This window comes from Phalangium opilio, unplaced genomic scaffold (genome assembly GCF_054372755.1).
Source record: "Phalangium opilio isolate 3A_F unplaced genomic scaffold, DU_Popi_V2 ptg000031l_1, whole genome shotgun sequence".
Taxonomy (NCBI): Eukaryota; Metazoa; Arthropoda; class Arachnida; order Opiliones; family Phalangiidae; genus Phalangium; species Phalangium opilio.
This window is the reverse complement of record NW_028324158.1, coordinates 10,000,001-10,023,656: the sequence shown is the minus strand read 5'-3', so window position 1 is coordinate 10,023,656 and position 23,656 is coordinate 10,000,001. Positions and strand designations below refer to the sequence as shown.

Sequence of the window (23,656 nt, the reverse complement as noted above, 5' to 3'; positions counted from 1 at the left end):
TACGAAAAGAACGTCGGGAAAAAACTTCAATTCTTCTCCTACCCCTATCCATACTCCTTGGAGACTTTGGAGGAGCGTTTTGAAATTTTATTGGACAGTGTCCTATGCTTATTTCCGGCCCTGGTTGAAAAATTGAAAAATACAATTTGGCGGGAACAGGCAACGGCCATATATATAGCGCTTTTCTTTACGAACCTCGCATTCGACCATCGTCAAAAAGTCGTAGTAATAACGACGTTTAAGCTAAAGAAGTTCGGTTACGGTTTATGATTTAGGTGATTATAATTATTTTTACGTTTTATTTATAAGGATTTTATTCCCCCACGTTTTATTGATAGTTCATTGACTATACGGAGTCGACACCGAGTGTATGTTAGGTTTTAGGTATAATAGTGAACCGTGAAAATCTAAGCGTCATGTGCCAAGGCTTAAGGGAATAATTTTGTTTATAATAGTGCAAAAGCGGCGAAACTGCAAATTTGAATTTAATTCTGGATATTTGATAACGCTTATGGGGAAATCATAAACAGTACCTTTACGTTACTCAGCTATTATTCGGTGCCGTATGTACACAGTAAATATTATAATTTGATGATTGATTGATTGAAGAAGCATTTTAATGCAAAAAGGTTCTCTGATTTAATCAAATGTTCTATAGAACTATCAACATAATGGTTACCCTGGTATGAATATTCTAACGCAGCATTTTTCAACAACATATTTAGATATCACTGTAGCACTCCCAGAGTCCCCTCTGTATTATATATTTGTTAATTGATAAAATTAAGACTTGTGTTAATTATGTTAATGTTAGGCTGTGATTTTGATTCCTTACTTTGTGGTGGTGGTGGTGGCACTCTTATGCAATTAACCTAATTATTTTGGCATAATTAATTAATTAATTTACCTCTCGTTTATTTTTATTTGTTAGGCATAATAATATGGCCAGTATTGTTTCCACACCTATTGTTGGAAGAAATCGTAAAGACAGACTAAGCCATATAAGAAGACAATCCCTGATGGAAAGCCCCAACGGAGACATTATGTTAGCTGATGTTTCTTTGCAAGAAAATGATGATGAAAGGGAGAGGAATAAACGCAGGCAGTTAAGACTCTTGGATGATCAAGAAAAGAACCTTAATAGCCCATCAACCCCTTCAGGAAGGTAAGATCGGCAATTTTTGAATATATAGAGTAATGGCAGCCCTCTGCCTTCGACTGTATTAAGCTCTATGGGGAAATAACATGGGGTGCCATTAGTCTATTATTATTATAATTTAGAGTAATGGCAGTCCTCTGCCTTCGACTGTATTAAGTTCTATGGGGAAATAACATGGGGTGCCATTAGTCTATTATTATAATTAGAGTAATGGCAGTCCTCTGCCTTCGACTGTATTGAGCTCTATGGGGAAATAACATGGGGTGCCGTTAGTCTATTATAATTTATAGAGTAATGGCAGTCCTCTGCCTTCGACTGTATTAAGCTCTATGGGGAAATAACATTGGGTGCCATTAGTCTATTATTATAATTTATAGAGTAATGGCAGTCCTCTGCCTTCGATTGTATTAAGCTCTATGGGGAAATAACATTGGGTGCCATTAGTCTATTATTATAATTTATAGAGTAATGGCAGCCCTCTGCCTTTGACTGTATTAAGCTCTATGGGGAAATAACATGGGGTGCCATTAGTCTATTTTTATAATTTATATAGAGTAATGGCAGTCCTCTGCCTTCGATTGTATTAAGCTCTATGGGGAAATAACATGGGGTGCCATTAGTCTATTATTATAATTTATAGAGTAATGGCAGCCCTCTGCCTTCGACTGTATTAAGCTCTATGGGGAAATAACATGGGGTGCCATTAGTCTATTATTATAATTTATAGAGTTATGGCAGTCCTCTGCCTTCGACTGTATTAAGCTCTATGGGGAAATAACACGGGGTGCCATTAGTCTATTGCAGTTAAAATAGAGTAGTGGCACTCCATGTTAACTACCCATAGAGCTTAATACAGTCAAAGGCAAGAAGGTGCCATTACTCTATGGTAACAATCATAACCAGTTTATATTGTAGGAGAATCGCTTTAGGGACAGCCTTATCAGGTTTGTCTAACGAGGAATTATCAGAGCACTACACAGAATGTGTCAGACTCTCCACGGAAAATGTAAGTTAAAATATATTTTTAAGCAATTACAAACTGTATGTATGCTAAGATTTTTAACCAATGGCTGCCCAGGCCGATACCTTTAATGCTTTCAAAGTGAGACTGTTACGAGCGTCTTTTTTTCTCTTCATTCAAAGAGAAATTAATAAAATAAGGAATTAATTTCTTTTTTCCAGAAAATAACCAAGAAAAATGCATTTCAATTGCATCTGATTGATTACATGGCTGACACAATCAAAAAAAGCGGCAATAACATGAATTTTCAGGTAATTAATTGTAATAGAGTAGTGGCATTCAATTTTAACTACCCAGGGTTCGTACAAACCTGGAAAACCGGGAAAACCCGGAAAAATCAGGGAAATAAATAGTTGACAAAAACCTCAGGGAAATTTAGAATTAATTCAGGGAAATCAGGGAAATTTGCGTCAAACAGGGGCCGAATAATTAAGCAAAATATTCGTGAACATTCCCTCCATAGGATTAACATTACACTAAACTTTGGAGGCCCATAACTCTGGTTATATTAGAGATACGGGGATGTCCTTTGATTATGTAATACTCATATTTGTCCCCCCCCCCCTCCTCCTTCGTTAACATTTGCTCCATATTATACTCCATATACCAGGAAAAACCTGGAAAATTCAGGGAAGTATATGGGGAAAAACCTCCCATAAATCTCAGGGAATTTTGTTTTCCAAAAGTTGTATGAACCCTGTACCCATATGCCATAATGTAGTCAAAAGCTAAAGGTGCTATTATATCCTGAGAACACTAACGTAAATGTTTCCTTAGGTTGCAAGTTGCGCTTTAGATGCAAGTGCAAAAATATACGGTTACCGTGTTGATGCATTGGAAGCTGATACTTGTAAATTGGCAAGTGATTTGGGGAGGACTCATAAAACGACAGAACAAGGGGGTGAGATACTTCTATCCATTTATTTATTAAATAAATAAATTATTATTTATTTAATAAATAAATAATTTCATTCTTAATTTGAATTAACAATTTAATTTACAATTTTAATTTACAGATAGTCAAAATTCAACAGGGATGGAAAATAATGTTGACCCTACGAAGAAAAAACGAAAAGCAAGTCAAATATGACCAAAAAAAAATAATAGATGTGTAGGCCTATTTATTTTTTTTAACAACTGACTTCTTTTAATTAGGTCAGAAAAAGTGCAAAAGTTGAACAAAATCTGAAAAACATAACTCTGGATAAGATCGAACGTCGGTTTGAAGTAAGAATATTGTGTCAAGTGAAGTGACTTAATTAATTAAATAAAAATACTTATGCTTTCTTTCTTTATTCTTTCATTATAGGCTGACTCTTTCCGCAACCAAATTTCATCTGTATATGATGAACAAGGAGTTGCAGGATTGTTTGTTTACAACTTAGGCATCACTGACGACCAATGTCAATTAGCCCTGGACTATAACATGAAACCCCCATCTTTAGATTGTGTCAGAGAGTATGAAAATGATGCAACTATTAATATATCCTCCTTCAAAGGTAATTTTAAAATTTTCTACTCATTATATTAATTAATTAATCATTATTAATTATAGATACATTGCATAAAATTTGCCAAGAAAGACCTCCCATTGACCAAACATTTGAAAACTTTGATTTCAATCAAGTTGATAGTGTATGTAGTTTTTAATTAGTGAATTAATGGGTGGATTAATTTGCGAATTAATGGATGGATTAATTAGGGAATTAATGGGCGGATTAATTAGGGAATTAATGGGCGGATTAATTAGGGAATTAATGGGCGGATTAATTAGGGAATTAATGGGCGGATTAATTAGGGAATTAATGGGCGGATTAATTAGGGAATTAATGGGCGGATTAATTAGGGAATTAATGGGCGGATTAATTAGGGAATTAATGGGCGGATTAATTATAATTAATATTTACAGGATGATATTAACTCGGATAATGCATGCTCGAGTCAATCTCAACAGAACCAGAATCCTGATGAGTTTGTGTACAATCAAGAACTGCAGGAACCTGAAGATGAGTACAGCAATCACGGTTCAGACCCAATTGAAATTGATGAAGACAGGTCGTCTGATATCCTTATAGGAGCTGCAGGGGTTGAAAAATCTAAAAATCCACCTTTAAGGTGAGCAGTGTGGTTTAAAGTAACGACACTAACAGTAATTTTATTTTTAACCTTTTAACCTTTTCATTATTTATTTTCATCTTAGACTTGAAAATATTAATGATACAATCGGGTTCCTGACTGGAAAACCCTCAGAATATTCCTATTACGACCCAAAACTGGTTTCAGCTTGGGCCGGACCAAATCATTGGAGGTTCTTACCTTTTGGGCGCCGTAAGTTATTGAAATGTGGATTGGATTTGAATTTGAAAGGCTGAGGTAGTAATTAATTAATTAATTAATTTCAGGTCCAGGTGTAGAACAAAGAGGACCACAACCAGTAAAACGAAAACCTAAAAGGGCGCCATCTCTAATTGACTTCGATGCTAAACCTTTGGAAATCATTCACAATGAAGCCAAAAACCTGTTATCAAAAGGGACATTAAACAAATGGAATAGAGAAAAGAACGAGCTGCCGTTCGATCATCATTATAACATAGAAAATCTCGGGAAATCTATGATCAATCCTAATCTTTGGGTCCGTTCTATGAAGAAAGTGGCTAAAACTATCGAAGCGGATGTCGGAGAGGGATACAATTATGATAATCCCGCTGATAAATCAAATTATTGCGGAGGCGGCAATGAAAATAATAGTGATGATGATGATTTTCCAGCTGGTTAGTTTGGTTTTTTTATTTTACTTTTTTTTAACATTTAATTTTAATTCGTGACGTCATAGAAGTAATTATATTTTTTAATTGCAGCGGCAAGTCCCTTTGGAGGAGATTTTGGTGGAAGCCAAGAAATGGAATTTTCTTTCACACAACCGCAAACCGATGCTCAAACACAAGGTGTTGCATTCACAGGAGAAAATCTTGTGCAACAACCTTATAAAGTATTATTTATTTATTTATTTCTCTTAACTTATGCTTTAATTTAATTTTAATTAAAATGATTAACTTTAATTTTAGATTGATAAACCATTATTGGTTTACGAAAAAACAGCCAAAAAAATTGATGCTAAAAAGATTAAAAGAGCAATGTGGACCGTCCTCTCCAAATCTGTACTTATATTAATTAATTAATTAATTAATTTCAATTAAGTTTTATAGGTTAATGATTGATAGAATTTGTTTTATTAGGAGGAAGATAAGGAAGAAATGACGGACACGATGAAGTTTTCCGAGTTGTACAAAGAAATACCAAAGCATATTTCCGAGGCGTCTGCTAAAAATCTTAGTGTGCCGATTGCATTTGTTACGTTCTTGCACTTATGTAACGAAAAAGTGAGTGTTTAACTGTTTATGTTTATGTTTATGTTTAGTTTAGGGCGACGTGTAATAATGTGTCTTTGAACTTTTAGGTTCTTCAATTAGATGGGCAAGATGATATGCGCGACTTTAAAATTGAACAGGGATAAACCATAACCCGCTTTAACGACTTAAACAGACTTTTTTTTTTTTTTTTTTTTTTTTTTTTTTCCCCGAACTTGTATAAATTAAACTATCAAAAAAAATTCCAGTTTTGCATAAACAATTAAAAGAAAATGTACAGTGTTAAATATGTCATTGTTGAGGAAGTTTCATTATTCATTCATTCAACTTCATTTATGAATTTTTATAATTTTACGTAAACATTTTAATTTTATTACATGGAACTTTTTAGTAATAAAATTCGACTCATTTAAAATGTAAAGAAAACAAGATATTTCATGTTCGAATAAAATGCATTGATATTGATTTTCAAAATGAGTTTCTATTTATTGAAATGGAAATCGAATTGATTGGTGGGTCTGCAAAATTAATTTGTAGACCAATCGCGGTGATTTGTTGTTGAGTAGAACGAAGCGTCGTCTGCTTCAGAGTTTGAATCTTGGGACTGACAAGGGCCCATTGACAAGTAATGTTGAGGTTTGTTATTGTTTCACTCTGAATTAACAACAACAGTAGAAGGTATTGTATTTCAGATAGCAATATTAGCAAAATTGTCTGGTTTTTTATGACGATGTTAGTCTGATGAAAGATCGCCTTGATTGGCGTTATTTGTAGACCAAACGCGGTGATTGGTGGGTCTGCCAAATTAATTTGTAGACCAAACGCGGTGATTGGTGGGTCTGCCAAATTAATTTGTAGACAAAACGCGGGGATTGGTGGGTCTGCCAAATTAATTTGTAGACCAATCGCGGTGATTGGTTATAGGGTACTATGAAGGATCGTCTGCTCGCGGTGATTGGTTATAGGGTACTATGAAGGATCGTCTGCTCGATAGCCTCAAAATTTTGAAGCGACCGGTCTAAGAGTAATGTAATGAGGAGTAAATAAGAGTTTCAAATTAATTTCGCGCTGTATTAATTAACTAGAATACTAGTATGAATAACGAGAGTGAATTGCCAATTATCTCCGATGATATTTTAGCTAGCAAAAATGCTAGTGAACCATTGTCTGAAATGGAAACCATCAACGAAACTGAAGATATCACTGTAGAAACAGTTGATTCGAGTGACGAAGAAGACGAAAATGAATTATATAAGTCAATGAAACAAAAGTTTGACTTGGATAATATCGGAGAGTTCTTTTTCGAATCGGATCACCTTGCCTTAAAAGTTAACTCTGACTATCAAAATGCCCTTCAGGTAAGGTGACATCTGCGTGTGAATGGGTGTTTGTTTAGAAGTTTCTAAAGTAAGTTTTTAGTGCATGGCGGTATTGGAAGCGCAAAGAATACAAGTTTTGAAGGATCTGGACCAATTACGATTTATTAAAAACGAGGCACTTAAAAATCCCATTGGTTTTGTGCAAAGCCTTCAACAAAAAGAGGATTTAGGCATACCACTTCCTCAACGTGTAGCTAGTCTACCCACCATAGATTGGTCAAAATATAACCTTAAAAGTGGTCAAAATTTGGTGGGCTTCTTAAATAGACCATTTAGATCAGCTAAGGCTGATTTCACGCAAGGTTTTGGCCCCTCAGATGAGTTAGATGGTAAAGTAAAGTTTGTAGCGGAAGAAATAGTCATTCAAATGTCTTGATTCTCAGTTCGCTAACTTTTATTCTAGTTAGGGAATTAGAAAATAAGGATGATAAGACTACCATGGTTAGGGGACGAGTATTTGATAAAAATAAACCCGCTACATTTAATCAATTATGGACGACTGAGGAGCAAAAACGTTTAGAGGAATTATTAGTATTATATCCTCCTGAGGAAGTAGAGTCAAAAAGATGGGCTAAAATTGCCGCTGAGCTTGGAAATAGAACACCTACACAGGTAAATTTTGGGGGGCCAAGCTGCCAAAACGTTTTAGCAGCTGAATTAGCCTTATTCCTGATCAGCGCCACCTACCCATAGCGGCGATTTTGAGAACTACTGTAAGCGGCAAGCCAATCAGATGTCGCTAAAATCTGGTGACGTCACTGACTGGCACTCTCGGGTCTTACCAAAAATGACGTAACCAGATTTTAGCGACATCTGATTGGCTTGCCGATTACAGTAGTTCTCAAAGTCACCGCTATGGGTAGATGGCGCTGATCAGGAATAAGGCTAATTCTTACATTTATTTCCAACAGGTTGCCAGTAGAGTTCAAAAATATTTCATTAAACTCTCTCGTGCTGGAATTCCCGTTCCTGGACGACCACCCAGTACAAAATACAAAGTATCCCAAAGACTTGTTAGTAGTACTATAAATATCAACCCCCAAACGTTTCAGAAGTTAATTTAGAACAATTATACAGATGTTCTCCAGAAGACCCACTAGTGTTATGGCCAGAAATTTATCATCATTACATTCCTCAACATTTTTTCGTCACAAATTCCCAACATTCTTCAATTTGGGAGGAGCCAATGATGAATCAGTATTAAGTCATCAAGTTCCAAAGGCGAGTGGCAGCCATGATAATGGTGAAGTTGGAGATAATAACTCGGCACCAGCTAGTATTTGTGGCAGAAAAGAAAGTGAAGATGATGTCAATGAATCGGAGGATGAAGAACAAGAGGATGTAATTGATGATGAACCAGATGATCCCGAAATAAGGGAATTTATGTATTTAAAGAAGTTAAAGGAAACCAAACTTCAGAGTCAAGGATTAGCCCAACACATTGGCTTTAAGGTACAAATATTATTTTTGTTTGTTTGTTTGTTTAATGTTTATTAACCATTTTTATTTAAACTGATTTTTAGTGTGATAGGTGCAATTGCAATCCAATAATTGGAACTAGATGGCATTGTATAGATTGTCCTCCAAACACTTCAACTGATTTTTGTAATGATTGTGTTGAATGGTATGCTGATTTAATACCACAGGAATCAACCTTATTCCTGATGCTGTGCCAAGGCTTAACGCCCGACTTTTAACTTAAGCCTTGACACACGCATCAGGAATAAAGTGGATTAAACTAAACTTCAACCTTATTCCTGATACTGTGCCAAGGCTTAACGCCTGACTTTTAAAGTAAATGTCGGCTCCTGTGGCGCCCCTAGCATGCTGCCTAATCTTCTACACACCAATTTTACCTTGCCAAAGGCTTAAACCAATCACAACTCGTCCACGTGGGCGGAGCTAAAACAAGCCTTTGCTAAGCTTAGTGAGACTTGCTTTAACTGACAAATCGCGCGTTAAGCCTTGACACACGCATCAGGAATAAAGTGGATTAAACTAAACCAAACTAATAATGTTTTTTTTAGCCAACATGAATCCTTCCCACACACAGCCAATCACAACATGCAACCAGTTAAACAAGCAGAATGTTCTAAACCCTTTCTAGATCGCGATTATATACATTTTATGGGTGGAGATTATAATTATTTAGACCCAAATTACATGCCAGCAACGTGAGATCCCGCCCTAATTAAAATTTTTAATAAAAACTGCTGTTTTTGCTTTAATTAATTTATTGAAGAATTAACAAACAACACGTAAGTATTATTAATAAAAGAAATTAATGTTTTATTTATTTTGTCATACAGCTTGTTTATTATTTATTAATTAATTTCATTCATACAAATTATGGGAGAAAAACACATTTATTGAAGATATCCCCTGAAAGAAAAAAAAATATTATTTTTAATTATAGGCCTAATTAATTGATTTAATTAGGCAAATCTTACGGTAGCTTCATTCTCATGAAAACCCAGCACATAAAAAATGAGATGAGAATGCATAGAAATCCGACGCAAATAAGCAATATTCTGTTTAGTCTGGGTGTGTTGGGGTTGTGGGTTTGGTCAAGAATTACAAATCCAAGTCCACCCATTGTAAATAAAAAGCTGGACGCTAAACCTTCCATAATGTATTGACCATTTACTCGAAAAGGCATAAAGGCAACCTTTAGGGTATAAATAATACGAGTTAAGTATTATTTAACTTGAAATTAACTATCAACACTTGATGGTGTTGATAGAAACTATCAAAATTAGGGTTTTTACGGGTTTAGAATGTCCATGTTCGTCAACGGTAGAGCCAATACTGGGAGGTTCAACAATGACATCATAAATTATTCCTATTAAGTAACAGGTTTGTTTATTTTATCGTACGATATATTTTTATTATTTTTTTTTTAGTTTTAAGGCAGCCTATACATTAATTTAATGTGCTTTAATAGACTAATGGCACCCCATGTTATTTCCCCATAGAGCTTAATACAGTCGAAGGCAGAGGGCTGCCATTACCCTATTACTTAAGCAATGACATCATAGATTATTCCTATTTAGTAACAGGTTTGTTTATTTTATTGTACGATATATTTTTATTTTTTTTTTTATTTTTAGTTTTAAGGCAGACTATACATTAGTTTAATGTGCTTTTATTACTTAATTTTTAAATAAACCGTAAGTTCGTAACCCTACCTCCACATACTAAAAAGTACGAGCCCAAAACCAATGAAAACATAACCATAGCTGAAGGTTGATGCAACCATGATGGTCTTTTAAGTTTTAAATTCGGGATTTCAAGAACTAAGAAAGGCAAATTATAAAGGGATTCCATGATTATTAAATTATTTTTTAAGTTATTTAAAAGTTCTTGACTTGACAAAACTAAGGCTTATATAAGGAAACGTGTTCTTAACGCCGGTTATCGAAAAGGTCAATGATTGGTTGGTTGCCATAGCAAATAGCAGCTTGCGTGATCATGAGCGGCTAAATGTGCGCCTGTTTTGGTTATTATCAATTAATTAAATTTCTCCCTTTTCCAAAATATTACTAAATTGGTTATGTTTTAACCCCAAATTATTGCCACTTTTCCAAATTACTGCTAATTAGTTTGATTATTGTAATCTTTTTCCACAATAGTCTTATTTTATTTAATTTCTACCCTAAAAAGAGGCGCACTTTTAGCCACTCGTGCGTGATCGAGTGGGCTATGGGTTGTGTGACTGGTGTCAAATGTCAAAAACGGATGCATTGTCTGCTTCAATCTTTATCGTTTAATTGTGGTAGAAAATTTTAATTATTTCGGCTCAATTTAAATGAATAATATAAATCGTACATTTATATCTTGCCTTTCTATATAAAAGGAGACGTTCGGCAATTTCTGAAACTTGTATCATTTTGATTAATTTGAATCATGTAAGTTTAGAGACCAAGGCTTAAGAAAATAATTAGGCTTAACAAAAGTCAAGCCGGGAAAGGGGTCGGACATATATTTGAATCTTATACTGAAATGTTTTTAATTCGGATTAATAGTAAGGAAAGCTGTATATATTTTAAAATTTCATATTTAATAACATTTATAATTGCAATACGGTTTTTCACGTCTTTAACGATAAGGGTTCTGAGAATGTTTGAATGTTTTTCGCGAAGTGTCCGACCCCTTGTGTTTAAAAATTTTCACCTACAATTTTTGAACAGTCATATTCGATAATTCTGCTTGATTTTCAAGTTGCCAAAGCATAAATTATTTAACTTTAGAGCAAAATGAGGCGCCGAGTTGGAGTAGGTGCTGTCCAAAAGTCTCAACTGACTCAAGCAAGATTCAAAGACATTGGGAGTGAAATTGCTGATGACCAAATGCAATTCATGGGGAAGCAGATGGACCAATTCCGCGAAAAATTGCAAGAGTTTGCTTCCAAATATAAAAAAGAAATACGTAAAAACGCTCAGTTTCGTAAACAATTTCAAGAAATGTGCGCTACAGTTGGTGTTGATCCTTTAGCATCGAGCAAAGGATTTTGGGCTAACATGTTAGGCGTTGGTGACTTTTACTACGAACTGGGGGTTCAAATAATCGAAGTTTCTTTAGCTACCAGAGCCAAAAATGGCGGGATCATGAGCTTGGAAGAATTGCGTGAGAAAGTTAGCAAATCTAGAAGTAATCCAAATAAACAGGAAAGCATAACTAATGATGACATCATGAGGGCAGTTGATAAGGTCAAAGTCTTGGGGGAAGGGTTTAGAGTCATTCCCACACAAGGACGGTACATTATTCAATCAGTTCCAGCTGAATTGAGCATGGATCATACTAGTGTTTTGGAGTTAGCGGAGAAAAGCAGCGGTTATACATCCGTTACATGTATTAGAAATAACCTTAAATGGACTGATGAGAGAGCTAAGAAAGCCCTGGAAGATTTGGTTAAAGAAGGTTTAGCTTGGGTAGATGATCAGGCTAAAGAACGTCTATTTTGGTTCCCTGGTTTGGTTAAAAATCTGAATGAATTTTAAACATACAAAGCTTAAAGGGCTCCTTCGGACCCTTAGACACATGACCCTGCGGATTTCCGAGCCCCCCCCCCTACCTAACCAGAGGGAGGGAGTGAAAGAAGGGGGATATTAACAAGGAGGGAACTACTTAGGGGTCGGAAATCGGTGGGGCAAAGTGTTGAGGAAGATCGTCTATGAAGAGGGGATGGAAATCCGCGGGGGCCATGTGTCTAAGGGTCCGAAGGAGCCCTTTAAATATAGGCCCAAAAGAAATAGTATCGCTACCTTGTCAAAGAATGGACAAATTCAGGAATTGCTAATAAGACTTCTTCATTAAGCGCAGTAAAGAACTTGGTGAATGAAAAGTCACTGTGATTTATGTTAACTAATTAGCGTAATTTTTTTAAATTGTATTGTAAAGGTGGAAGGTACTATTAAAGAATATGTTAATTAATGTATGCACTAAAATAAACCAAACATAACTTAACTTAACCTGGTTGAACTTTAACCCCATATGATTATGGGGATACTGTTTCAAAAATACTAAATAGTCTCATAACAGACTAAAAAATTATCCACACTAATTGGTTTAATAATTATTAATATAATTTATATTTATTTCTTACAAATTTACATTTAAAGATAGTTAACTTATTAGTAATTATATTTTTCAAAGATATGTATGCTTAAATAGAAATTTTTTAATTACAAAACAACTTTATGAGGTTTGTGGAAGTTTCTTAACTTAAAAACCTTAAATTATTGACTTTAATTATTTTATTAGACTAGGAAAAAATCGAATGTTTTTATCCACCAATTAACGGTACTTCACTTTCATTAGAAAATCGCCTGAGAAAAAAAAAATGTATGCATTTTAATATTTGCATGCATAGTTTAAAATCAAGTTACAGAGTGTATTAATGTACCTTCCGAATCTTTCAGCTTCTTTAATGGTTTCAGGTAGTTTCTTATTGTGAGTTTCTGGTAAAATGAGTGCAAATAATCCGGCAATTATGGAACTACCACCGAATATATACATTGGAAGTGAATAATGAAAACGTCCCTGCAGGGAAATAAATAGTTGACAAGAAAAATTAATGAAAATGTTTTTGAGTAAGTATGCTCTGAAGGGCTTGCTTCAATTATAAGAAAAACTACTCCCGTTGTTATTACTATATATGGGGGGAAAAACGTGGGGAAACTCAGGGAAATATATGGGGAATAACCAGGGAAAACTCAGGGGAATACATGGGGGAAAAACTCGGGGAAAAACCTGGGAAATACATGGGGAAAAAACCTGGGAAATACATGGGGAAAAAACCTGGGAAATACATGGGGAAAAAACCTGGGAAATATATGGGGAAAAAACCTGGGAAATATATGGGGGAAAAAACCTGGGAAATATATGGGGGAAAAAACCTGGGAAATATATGGGGGAAAAAACCTGGGAAATATATGGGGGAAAAAACCTGGGAAATATATGGGGGAAAAAACCTGGGAAATATATGGGGGAAAAAACCTGGGAAATATATGGGGGAAAAAACCTGGGAAATATATGGGGAAAAAACCTGGGAAATATATGGGGAAAAAACCTGGGAAATATATGGGGAAAAAACCTGGGAAATATATGGGGAAAAAACCTGGGAAATATATGGGGAAAAAACCTGGGAAATATATGGGGAAAAAACCTGGGAAATATATGGGGAAAAAACCTGGGAAATATGGGGAAAAAACCTGGGAAATATGGGGAAAAAAACCTGGGAAATATGGGGAAAAAACCTGGGAAATATATGGGGAAAAAACCTGGGAAATATATGGGGAAAAAACCTGGGAAATATATGGGGGAAAAAACCTGGGAAATATATGGGGGAAAAAACCTGGGAAATATATGGGGGAAAAAACCTGGGAAATATATGGGGAAAAAACCTGGGAAATATATGGGGGAAAACCCTGGGAAATATATGGGGAAAAAACCTGGGAAATATATGGGGAAAAAACCTGGGAAATATATGGGGAAAAAACCTGGGAAATATATGGGGAAAAAACCTGGGAAATATATGGGGAAAAAACCTGGGAAATATATGGGGAAAAAACCTGGGAAATATATGGGGAAAAAACCTGGGAAATATATGGGGAAAAAACCTGGGAAATATATGGGGAAAAAACCTGGGAAATATATGGGGGAAAAAACCTGGGAAATATATGGGGGAAAAACCTGGGAAATATATGGGGGAAAAAACCTGGGAAATATATGGGGAAAAAAACCTGGGAAATATATGGGGAAAAAACCTGGGAAATATATGGGGAAAAAACCTGGGAAATATATGGGGAAAAAACCTGGGAAATATATGGGGAAAAAACCTGGGAAATATATGGGGAAAAAACCTGGGAAATATATGGGGAAAAAACCTGGGAAATATATGGGGAAAAAAACCTGGGAAATATATGGGGAAAAAACCTGGGAAATATATGGGGAAAAAACCTGGGAAATATATGGGGAAAAAACCTGGGAAATATATGGGGAAAAAACCTGGGAAATATATGGGGAAAAAACCTGGGAAATATATGGGGGAAAAAACCTGGGAAATATATGGGGGAAAAAACCTGGGAAATATATGGGGGAAAAAACCTGGGAAATATATGGGGAAAAAACCTGGGAAATATATGGGGGAAAACCCTGGGAAATATATGGGGAAAAAACCTGGGAAATATATGGGGAAAAAACCTGGGAAATATATGGGGAAAAAACCTGGGAAATATATGGGGAAAAAACCTGGGAAATATATGGGGAAAAAACCTGGGAAATATATGGGGAAAAAACCTGGGAAATATATGGGGAAAAAACCTGGGAAATATATGGGGGAAAAAACCTGGGAAATATATGGGGAAAAAAACCTGGGAAATATATGGGGAAAAAACCTGGGAAATATATGGGGAAAAAACCTGGGAAATATATGGGGAAAAAACCTGGGAAATATATGGGGGAAAACCCTGGGAAATATATGGGGAAAAAACCTGGGAAATATATGGGGGAAAACCCTGGGAAATATATGGGGAAAAAACCTGGGAAATATATGGGGAAAAAACCTGGGAAATATGGGGAAAAAACCTGGGAAATATATGGGGAAAAAACCTGGGAAATATATGGGGAAAAAACCTGGGAAATATATGGGGAAAAAACCTGGGAAATATATGGGGAAAAAACCTGGGAAATATATGGGGGAAAAACCTGGGAAATATATGGGGGAAAAACCTGGGAAATATATGGGGGAAAAACCTGGGAAATATATGGGGGAAAAACCTGGGAAATATATGGGGGAAAAACCTGGGAAATATATGGGGGAAAAACCTGGGAAATATATGGGGGAAAAACCTGGGAAATATATGGGGGAAAAACCTGGGAAATATATGGGGGAAAAACCTGGGAAATATATGGGGGAAAAACCTGGGAAATATATGGGGGAAAAACCTGGGAAATATATGGGGAAAAAACCTGGGAAATATATGGGGAAAAAACCTGGGAAATATATGGGGAAAAAACCTGGGAAATATGGGGAAAAAACCTGGGAAATATATGGGGAAAAAACCTGGGAAATATATGGGGAAAAAACCTGGGAAATATATGGGGGAAAAACCTGGGAAATATATGGGGAAAAAACCTGGGAAATATATGGGGAAAAAACCTGGGAAATATATGGGGGAAAAACCTGGGAAATATATGGGGGAAAAACCTGGGAAATATATGGGGAAAAAACCTGGGAAATGTATGGGGGAAAAACCTGGGGAAAAACTCAGGGAAATCGGTTTTCCAAAAGTTGTATGAACTCTGTTAAAACGATCAGTTACAAACCAAGTTAGCAACTAAAGGTGCCAGGATACCACCAATCCTAGAACACATACTGCTAACTCCAATACCAGTAGTTCTCAATGAAGTAGGGAAAATCTCTGCAGAGTATATGTAAATTACAGCAAATGAGGCTGCAATATTGCTTTTCCCAAAAACGGCCATAACTGTAGCAATCCAAGCTACATCTATAATAAAGCAAGGGTTAAATACCGCTTATTTCAACTCAGTTATTCAGGTTTTGTTTACTTTCGGGAATAAATATTGAGCCAATGCAGGATAATCCACCCAAAATCATTACCACGCATAAAACTAGCCTTCGCCCCAGTCGTTGTTGAACAGCAGTTGCAATAATGATAGCCGGGATTTCGACAAAGGCTAGAGCCACAAAGTTAAAATACACACTGCCACCCAAATTTGAGGCACTAAGTGATAACCCATAGTATACTAGAGAATTTACCGTCCTGCGCAGTTAAATCCATTAATTAAGTTAAGTAATTAAGGAAAAATATCATTCAAAACTAACCAATTAAAGAAGATGTTTAATGATCTTCTTAGTAAAATTGGAGATTTTAGAATGTGTATGAATCCAAATGAACTTTCATTTGAATTTTGTTTGTTAGAGGCATCCTGAAAGTATTTAAGCCTAAAATTAAATTACTAATTTTAGTGTTAATTGAAAATAATTATTAATTATAACACGCTACTCAAGAATTACTAAGCCTATTTTTCTTATATTGGAGGATTTTGAATTCAAAATTCCCGCCAAAGTTTTGATTCGCTGGTAATTTGGCAGATGGGATTTTTATCAACCTATCAGGGAAGGGTAAAGGGATGAAGGAAGGGCTAGCTTGCCAGATGAAAGTTTCTCAGCCAATGAGGGTAGAGTGAGGATAGTAAGCTTATTTGGCAGATGAAAGTTTCTCAGCCAATGAGGGTAGAGTGAGGATAGTAAGCTTATTTGGCAGATGAAGGTTTCTCAGCCAATGAGGGTAGAGTGAGGATAGTAAGCTTATTTGGCAGATGAAGGTTTCTCAGCCAATGAGAGTAGAGAAAAGAAAGTAAGCCAAATATGCCAGATGAAGTTTAATAACCAAATTAACTATGTTGTAATTAATTAAGTCAGAAGTAATTTGAAATGTGAGCAGTAATATTTGTTTTAATTTGCTAAAACGGATTTCTAATTAAATATAAGTGTAGGAAATATATTTACCTCTAGTAAATCATCAATCATATTTTCAGGTAAAATTTTCTTATTCCATTTTGCCGCTTTGTGTATAGTTTCTGTTGCATCAGCAAAATTACTATTTGATAATTGCCATCTTACTGATTCAGGTACTAGCCTATAATTAGATTAATTAATTAACTAGGGAGACATAATTTAATAGATCTAATCGCGATTAAAGGATAAATTAGTTAAATTACCATGGATAAATTATAAAAAATATAACGGGAAGGGTAATCGCCAGTTGTAGATGGCGCCAATCTCTTAAAAAATAGGCCAAAAAGGCTAAAAGGAGTTCGCCACATGCAAAAATTATTTGAAAAATGTTGCCACACCATGCGCGTTTTGATACACCAATGAATTCAACAACTTAAACAAACAAATAATAACTATAAATTATAATAACAACCAAGAAGATATAACCATTTTTTTTTTTGAGAGTCTGGTACCTACTACAAATGAGGTGGCATAGATACCAGTCATTGCCGCTGCTGATACCATTTTTAAAATAGTGTATAATATCCAATCATTGATAAAATACGTGCTCAGTGCTGATATGAAAAATAATATAGGAGCTATTTTAAAGACTGAACGTCGACCCCATCTTAATTAGAGTAAAAATTAATTAAGTTAATTAATTAATTAAGTTGTTAACCTTAAAAAAAAAGAAATTAAGAAAACTAACTTATCCCCTATTGCTCCAAATATGAAAGCCCCTATTAAGGTTCCACCCATAAATATTGATTGTGACGTGGAAACTTTCCATTCATTGTCACAAACTAAATTCCACTATAAAAATTAATATAAGATGATGCTTTTATAAAAAGGAATAGTTTCAAACCTCTGTGACTGTAGTTATTTGAAAATCCGATTTGTCATAAATGAATCGTGAGCAAGGTGAGGTTATATTTGAAAAACATTCAGGGTCACATGTGGTTCCGCCCACTAAATCCCCAATACATGTGTTGTTATGTTGGCTAAAGGCTTGACAAAAACCTGACACTGTATAATTCAACCAAGGTTCGTTTATAGTTGAGTTATCAGTATCACAGCCATCAACGTAACACCTTAATTTATACCTATCTTAATTATTTATTCAATTCTTGATTAATATATTACTTACCGCGCGGGTGGTGAAGCCATAACAAAAACATTGGCGAGCATATGGGCCCCGACTATTAAGGCCACGAACCCATTTAGGAAATAAACCCATAGTTGAAATAAACCGAAATCACCAATAAACTCTAATACATTATCGAAATCCATAATCCGCAATCTTGAAGGTAATACTACCCACCTCTTTGAAATATTAAATTCATATGGAAGGTCTTTGTGATTGTGAATAACAAGATAACGCGAGGCTTAATAAATAGATTATAGCGATAGCAGACGATGGACCCTAAAAGGCACACCTTTCACAACAGCACACTTTTCACAACGCCTGCAAATACCTATTCGCATCGCCTTTCAAAAGTCGTTTTTTATCACAATGCAATATGCCCCCCCGCACATACTAAAAACTAATAAGTATTTTTTATCACACTGCTAATTCCCGCAAATACAAAGAATTAACATAAGCATTAATGTAAGCACTGAAGTAAGTCAACTAATACAGCCGGTACACACTTATTTTAATGAAATGAACAAAAACATGAAGGATCGAATTTATTTTACAAAAATCCTAAAAAAACATCATATTCCTAGAAAGACCGAAGCTTAGCGTAAGTTTTGCGGTAGGCTGCGGTAGCTGGAAATCCGCGGCCGCGCCGGCACACCTTCTTTTCACAACCGGTACGGGAGGGACTCGTTTCCCCGTCGACTCCGTCGACTCAAGGCGGCGTGCCAAGGCTTAGGAAAAGGCACACCTTTTCAGCTTCGAGATTCTAACGCAAGGTAGCGCGCTCATTTCACTTAGACCAATGGTGTAATCCAGCCACTCTCAATCGCCAAATTTAAATCATTCAAAGTCATTTTTCAATGTAAAGGAACCAAAAATTAATGTTTCTCGCTTATTTTAAGCTTCGCGTGGTTCTTGTACTATTCCAGCATGCCTGTCTATTCTTTCATAACCTCTTTCTATACTAGCACACCTTTTCTTCTATTCCCAGCACACCTGTATTTTCTTTCACAATCCCTTCCCATACTAGCACACCTTTTTCTTCTACTATTCCAGCATACCTGTCTAATTTTTCACAAGCCGGCAAAACTAAGTTCTATTCAGTTTTCACATTTCTTCAATCCTAGCACACCTCGATATTATAATTTGACAGCACACCATATCTTTTAGTTTTATCTTGAAGTTTATTTTTTCAAAGGCTAGTGGGTGAGGGTCATAAGGGTGCTATCATACTATGATATGGAGATGAAGAATGGCGTGAAAAATAAAAAATAGGTGTACTGTCGTACCATGGATAAAGAATGCGCGCGAGGAAATTTGTTTTCACTCTACAGGATAGGCAACTCCCTATCTCGAGCGACAGCTTATACTGTATATACTCTGTTACAACATTGGTTGTCAGCACGCGCAAAACTAGGTCTCTATGTAATCTAGCCTTGCGCGTGCTGACAAGAGACGAAAAACTTCAGGATATTTTAAACGATTTTAAATCCTGAAGATCCTGAAGTTTCAGGTGCTAGTATCGGAAGAGGTTGTGAAAGAATAGACAGGTGATCTGGAATAGTTTAAGAAAAAGTGTGCCAGGTGTGCTATCGGAAGGGGTTGTGAAAGAAAGTATAGGTGTGCTGGGAGTAAATGAAAAAGGTGTGCTAGTATCGGAAGAGCTTGTGAAAGAATAGACAGGTGTGATGGGATAGTACAAGAACGACGTGAAGCGTAAAATAAGCGAGAAACATTAATTTTTGGTTCCTTTACATTGAAAAATGACTTTGAACGATTTAAATTTGGCGCTTGAGAGTGGCTTGATTACACCATTGGTCTTAGTGAAATGAGCGCGCTACGGCGCTACCTGTCGTTAGATTCTCGAAGCTGAAAAGGTGTGCCTTTTCCTAAGCCTTGGCACGCCGCCAGCGGCCGCCTTGAGTCGACGACTCGACGGAGTCGACGGGGAAACGAGTCCCTCCCGTACCGGTTGTGAAAAGAAGGTGTGCCGGCGCGGCCGCGGATTTCCAGCTACCGCAGCCTACCGCAAAACTTACGCTAAGCTTCGGTCTTTCTAGGAATATGATGTTTTTTTAGGATTTTTGTAAAATAAATTCGATCCTTCATGTTTTTGTTGATTTCATTAAAATAAGTGTGCACCGGCTGTGTTAGTTGACTTACTTCAGTGCTTACTTTAATGCTTATAATAATTCTTATAATAATTCTTTGTTTTGCGGGAATTAGCAGTGTGATAAAAAATACTTATTAGTTTTTAGTATGTGCGGGGACATATTGCATTGTGATAAAAAACGACTTTTGAAATGCAATGCGAAATAGGTATTTGCAGGCGTTGTGAAAAGTGTGCTGTTGTGAAAGGTGTGCTTTTTAGGGTCCATCATAGCAGACTACTAACAAGTCAGTTAGATAAATTTATCGTCTGCTTATCTGAGTTTAAGAAATGAGCTGGAAATAAGTAGTTTTTTTTGTTTTCCAACTTTAGTTGTTAATATGACAATTTTAATTTTATAACAAGAGTATTGAAATAATCAACAAATTCATACTTATCATTTATTTTATTTTATTATGTACATGCCCTAACTCATTCCGATGTTATTATAAAGTTTATGGTTACTCTAAACCAACAATCCCTTTCATACGTACAATGGTTCTAACTTCTAGGGTTTGGCGCGAGTTTTAAGTTGTTGCTTCCGTGTCTTCTTCTCCCCCGCCTCCTCCGTATGATGAATACGTTTCATCAATCGCTTGTTGAATAAGTGTAATTAACTGCTCTAGCAACTCGGTATTGCTGACGGTACCCCCAACGTCACTGACGAAATCATAGACGCCATTGAAAGGTATTTGCGTCTGTTGGGCGACTGGGACGTAGTATATGATAGGTTGACTAAACGGAAATCCACCATAACCGTATCCTCCGTAACCCCCATATCCGCCGTATCCTCCATAGCCTCCGTATCCGCCATAACCGTATCTTCGTCGACCTCCGTAATAACCATAGGTATACGCCCTACTCACGGTACCGTATTCATAGTTCATGGCATCCATCAGGCGTGCCATGAGAGCGTTGTTTCCGGCCACTCGTGCCACGTGAATGGAAAATAGGTAAATTCTTTGCCACGCTGCCGTATGGGTGTTTACCAATTGGCGCTTTGTTCGGTTTACCTTTGGTTCTTCGGTGAGAAACTCGTCATTTAGGTCCCATTCGATGTCACCTGAAATATAATCTAGTTTAGCTGGGACCATAAGTAGCTGATTTGGGTTTTGTGTTGTTTCTATTAGAAGATGCAGTATTGTTTAACGAAAACTGTAATAGTTTCTTACATTTTGCTTCAATTATGGTAATTGAGAGTGCAATGGTAAAAATGGTCAGACAACGACTGTAGTTTAACTCCATTTAAAGTATTATTTAAAGGGTACAGAGCGGGATTTACGACTGACTACCAATGTACACTTGATCAGTATTTAATAATTTAATAGTTAATTTCGTACGTTATCGTTATTTCCGTTCTCGCCACACAATTCCAGGAAGTTTTGCGCAAAAATTTCAAATGGGCCAAAATGTAGGTGATATTTGAGCGACCAACGTTACTTAGTGTTTAACACACGCAAACAGGAACTATTTAACTCATCAAAAAAAAACTACTAGTTTAATCGTATTTACCTGCAGACTATGAAAAAGGGTCGTTGACTGAAATGTGTGTCATGTTTGTTCACCTGTCTACTGACTACATATAGGAACTAATATAGATATATGTTTTTAAACAATTAGTATACGCTTACGCCCTATTCGCTAATTAATTAAAATATTACGAAAGCTCCAATAAATATTTGAAAAAGGTTTCGTAGGAGTAATTTGGGGAACACACCTCTTGAGACTCTAGAGCACTCTGGATAATGGGTTCGAAATCAGCAAAATAATAAAAGGAATATCGATTTATCAGTCGATATTACTAACGATTCAATAGAAGAAATCCATTAAACTGTTTTGTGGTTCAACCCACGTCAAAAACCTAAGTATACCTGTTTGTTAACGACTTCAGATTTCTTGACAACTCGCCTACTTAAGGGGAGAGTTAAATGGCAGGTTGATCCTTTTTGACTAATAAAAGAATATCAAATTGTTTAAGAAATTTACCAAAAATTATAAATTTTTTCTAAGGTTGACCTGTTAAGCCTAACGCTCATTTGTGATTAACAACGCTTTTTCTTTTTCATCGATTATATGCTTTCTGACTCTTTAATCCACCCTTTAAGGTTCGCAATACCGTTGACGTTACTACTACCTATGATTTAGTATTGCACCGAATATTTTAGGCATCTCGATTCATGACGCGAGTAGCGATCTGTTACATTGCTTTTAAAAGGGCGCGTAAAAAAGCAATCCATACATTTAATGATCAGCACTCGAAGAAAACGACACAACGTAGATGGAAAAACCATGTTTTGTTACCTTTACCGTAGTATTCCATGGTCGTTCGGTTATCGGGCAAATATTTAATAGGTATTCGAGAAAAAAATAGATGCTCTTTTATGAATACAGTTCCCGTAAGTCATACACGCGAATCGGACTTCAACATGTACCGTAGAAAAACGTTGTGTTCTGGGAAAAAGTTTAAAATATCTTTTATGGAGGTGAGATCTAATTATAAAACGACGTAAAATTCATTTTTGATTGCACTTTTATGTTTTTCAATTTTAATTATATTTAAATTCTGCAATAATTTTGACATAGAGTTCACTTCTTCAAGTTAATGTAAGTTCACCTTCAAATTTTAAAACGAGAGACTTGAAGCTAAAAGGATTCGAATGGAATTTGTTGAGTAGTTTAGTCTCAACAATTAATTTCACGTAATATTATTTATTTTTTATACTTTCTACAAATTGTTTTCAAAAAATTCAAAAACAAACATATCTTTATTGTTCAGTTATGATTTATATCAAATTGAACAAGGTCATTACGGTAGCTTACTTCCAAATGGCAAATGGACTGGTGCCGTTGGAGAATTGCACCATAATGTAAAAAAACGCAATAATCAGCAAGATTATAGCCTAACATTTGGCTTTTTATTCTTCAAGAAAACAGATCTCGCAATTGCTTGTCTTACAGACACTTTCGAACGGAGATCAGCAATTGAATTTAGCGAACCATATCTTAGAGACACCGTTAACTTCTTTTTTGGGGCGCGACAACCTCTGAGAAGTCATTCGGTTTTTTTCTTGAGTCCTTTCGATACGAATGTAATTTCTGAACTCTATCATATTTGAAACATATTTTCAATGCGCGCCTTTTTGTTGCGCAGGTTTGGATTGCGTTATCAATAACATTGCCGGCGGTTTACGCCTCTCTTCGAATTATCTCCCGCCTTAATTTAGCTGTCGCACCTGTTAGGTTCAGGTACATATTTGGGGTTGCCATTAAACAAGGTAATTTCAAGTAAATTTGCCTAGACAATAATTAAAAAAACTATACGCGACCTTTGGCGTTTCGCAGGTGTTAACCTTGCCAGAACTGAATTGCATTCCAGATTGATTTTATCGACCTACTTGTTAGCTTGCACTTTAAT

The 23,656-nt window shown here is 35.8% G+C and overlaps 6 protein-coding genes and 1 long non-coding RNA gene across 15 annotated transcripts in view; 4 read left to right on the top strand and 3 right to left on the bottom strand.

Annotated features, from left to right (window-relative positions):
- LOC149690502 (uncharacterized) overlaps positions 1 to 23,656 on the bottom strand; it is a 285,407-nt gene that overhangs the window by 24,394 nt on the left and 237,357 nt on the right. The window lies entirely within an intron of this gene.
- Positions 122 to 6,022, top strand: LOC149690530 (condensin complex subunit 2-like). 7 transcript variants are annotated; one of them, XM_089870079.1, is made up of 17 exons: positions 157 to 377; positions 456 to 574; positions 932 to 1,165; positions 2,063 to 2,165; positions 2,342 to 2,431; positions 2,958 to 3,081; positions 3,197 to 3,255; positions 3,336 to 3,407; positions 3,490 to 3,679; positions 3,736 to 3,815; positions 4,090 to 4,295; positions 4,381 to 4,508; positions 4,583 to 4,951; positions 5,039 to 5,169; positions 5,246 to 5,338; positions 5,417 to 5,560; positions 5,638 to 6,022. In XM_089870079.1, the coding sequence occupies exons 3-17, from the start codon at positions 942 to 944 to the stop codon at positions 5,692 to 5,694; spliced, it is 2,070 nt and encodes a 689-aa protein (XP_089726205.1). In that variant the 5' UTR covers positions 157 to 377; positions 456 to 574; positions 932 to 941; the 3' UTR covers positions 5,695 to 6,022. The 7 variants fall into 7 exon arrangements, with proteins under 7 accessions (XP_089726202.1, XP_089726205.1, XP_089726203.1 ...); XM_089870077.1 differs by having other exon boundaries at positions 158 to 377; positions 456 to 563; XM_089870078.1 differs by having other exon boundaries at positions 158 to 384; positions 456 to 563.
- On the top strand, positions 6,267 to 9,231 carry Atac1 (Ada2a-containing complex component 1). Of its 2 annotated transcripts, none has more exons than XM_089870085.1 (7): positions 6,267 to 6,906; positions 6,968 to 7,256; positions 7,331 to 7,539; positions 7,839 to 7,925; positions 8,005 to 8,379; positions 8,451 to 8,551; positions 8,955 to 9,231. In XM_089870085.1, exons 1-7 carry the CDS (start codon positions 6,643 to 6,645, stop codon positions 9,103 to 9,105), a joined length of 1,476 nt encoding a protein of 491 aa, XP_089726211.1. In that variant the 5' UTR covers positions 6,267 to 6,642; the 3' UTR covers positions 9,106 to 9,231. The 2 variants fall into 2 exon arrangements, with proteins under 2 accessions (XP_089726211.1, XP_089726210.1); XM_089870084.1 differs by having other exon boundaries at positions 6,281 to 6,906; positions 7,839 to 7,940.
- On the bottom strand, positions 9,191 to 10,356 carry LOC149690528 (oligosaccharyltransferase complex subunit ostc-A). The gene is made up of 4 exons (XM_089870092.1): positions 10,116 to 10,356; positions 9,696 to 9,769; positions 9,378 to 9,595; positions 9,191 to 9,309 (listed from the first exon to the last, which is right to left on the bottom strand). Exons 1-4 carry the CDS (start codon positions 10,252 to 10,254, stop codon positions 9,294 to 9,296), a joined length of 447 nt encoding a protein of 148 aa, XP_089726218.1. The 5' UTR covers positions 10,255 to 10,356; the 3' UTR covers positions 9,191 to 9,293.
- lsn (vacuolar-sorting protein SNF8) lies at positions 10,630 to 12,393 on the top strand. Of its 2 annotated transcripts, XM_089870091.1 has the most exons (3): positions 10,630 to 10,835; positions 11,178 to 11,943; positions 12,163 to 12,393. In XM_089870091.1, exon 2 carries the CDS (start codon positions 11,184 to 11,186, stop codon positions 11,925 to 11,927), a length of 744 nt encoding a protein of 247 aa, XP_089726217.1. In that variant the 5' UTR covers positions 10,630 to 10,835; positions 11,178 to 11,183; the 3' UTR covers positions 11,928 to 11,943; positions 12,163 to 12,393. The 2 variants fall into 2 exon arrangements, with proteins under 2 accessions (XP_089726217.1, XP_089726216.1); XM_089870090.1 differs by having other exon boundaries at positions 11,178 to 12,393.
- LOC149690526 (organic cation transporter protein-like) lies at positions 12,491 to 18,360 on the bottom strand. Its single transcript, XM_089870083.1, has 11 exons — positions 18,099 to 18,360; positions 17,817 to 18,042; positions 17,661 to 17,764; positions 17,425 to 17,579; positions 17,176 to 17,344; positions 16,964 to 17,093; positions 16,277 to 16,380; positions 16,000 to 16,214; positions 15,757 to 15,938; positions 12,833 to 12,969; positions 12,491 to 12,755 (listed from the first exon to the last, which is right to left on the bottom strand). Exons 1-11 carry the CDS (start codon positions 18,239 to 18,241, stop codon positions 12,713 to 12,715), a joined length of 1,608 nt encoding a protein of 535 aa, XP_089726209.1. The 5' UTR covers positions 18,242 to 18,360; the 3' UTR covers positions 12,491 to 12,712.
- Positions 20,703 to 23,656, top strand: part of LOC149690525 (putative glutamate receptor) — a 3,844-nt gene continuing 890 nt past the window's right edge. Inside the window, exons 1-6 of the mRNA XM_089870816.1 lie at positions 20,703 to 22,724; positions 22,825 to 22,940; positions 23,018 to 23,108; positions 23,169 to 23,330; positions 23,393 to 23,516; positions 23,584 to 23,656. The exon at positions 23,584 to 23,656 is cut by the window's right edge and continues 157 nt beyond it. Of these exons, the coding sequence (XP_089726942.1) occupies positions 22,560 to 22,724; positions 22,825 to 22,940; positions 23,018 to 23,108; positions 23,169 to 23,330; positions 23,393 to 23,516; positions 23,584 to 23,656 (731 nt within the window). The 5' untranslated portion in view covers positions 20,703 to 22,559. The remainder of the gene's footprint in view (positions 22,725 to 22,824; positions 22,941 to 23,017; positions 23,109 to 23,168; positions 23,331 to 23,392; positions 23,517 to 23,583) is intronic.

Coding starts and splice junctions, on each gene's coding strand:
- LOC149690530 (XM_089870076.1), top strand. CDS start 942: ATGGCCAGTATTGTTTCCACACCTATTGTTGGAAGAAATCGTAAAGAC. Junction 3,082..3,196: donor TAAAACGACAGAACAAGGGG/GTGAGATACTTC, acceptor TTTAATTTACAG/ATAGTCAAAATTCAACAGGG. Junction 3,256..3,335: donor CTACGAAGAAAAAACGAAAA/GCAAGTCAAATA, acceptor TCTTTTAATTAG/GTCAGAAAAAGTGCAAAAGT.
- Atac1 (XM_089870084.1), top strand. CDS start 6,643: ATGAATAACGAGAGTGAATTGCCAATTATCTCCGATGATATTTTAGCT. Junction 6,907..6,967: donor ACTATCAAAATGCCCTTCAG/GTAAGGTGACAT, acceptor GTAAGTTTTTAG/TGCATGGCGGTATTGGAAGC. Junction 7,540..7,838: donor GAAATAGAACACCTACACAG/GTAAATTTTGGG, acceptor TATTTCCAACAG/GTTGCCAGTAGAGTTCAAAA.
- LOC149690528 (XM_089870092.1), bottom strand. CDS start 10,254: ATGGAATCCCTTTATAATTTGCCTTTCTTAGTTCTTGAAATCCCGAAT. Junction 9,770..10,115: donor GTACTTTTTAGTATGTGGAG/GTAGGGTTACGA, acceptor GTTACTTAATAG/GAATAATTTATGATGTCATT. Junction 9,596..9,695: donor AACATGGACATTCTAAACCC/GTAAAAACCCTA, acceptor TATACCCTAAAG/GTTGCCTTTATGCCTTTTCG.
- lsn (XM_089870091.1), top strand. CDS start 11,184: ATGAGGCGCCGAGTTGGAGTAGGTGCTGTCCAAAAGTCTCAACTGACT.
- LOC149690526 (XM_089870083.1), bottom strand. CDS start 18,241: ATGGATTTCGATAATGTATTAGAGTTTATTGGTGATTTCGGTTTATTT. Junction 17,345..17,424: donor TGCCACCTCATTTGTAGTAG/GTACCAGACTCT, acceptor TGTTTGTTTAAG/TTGTTGAATTCATTGGTGTA. Junction 12,970..15,756: donor CACCTTTAGTTGCTAACTTG/GTTTGTAACTGA, acceptor ATTTCCCTGCAG/GGACGTTTTCATTATTCACT.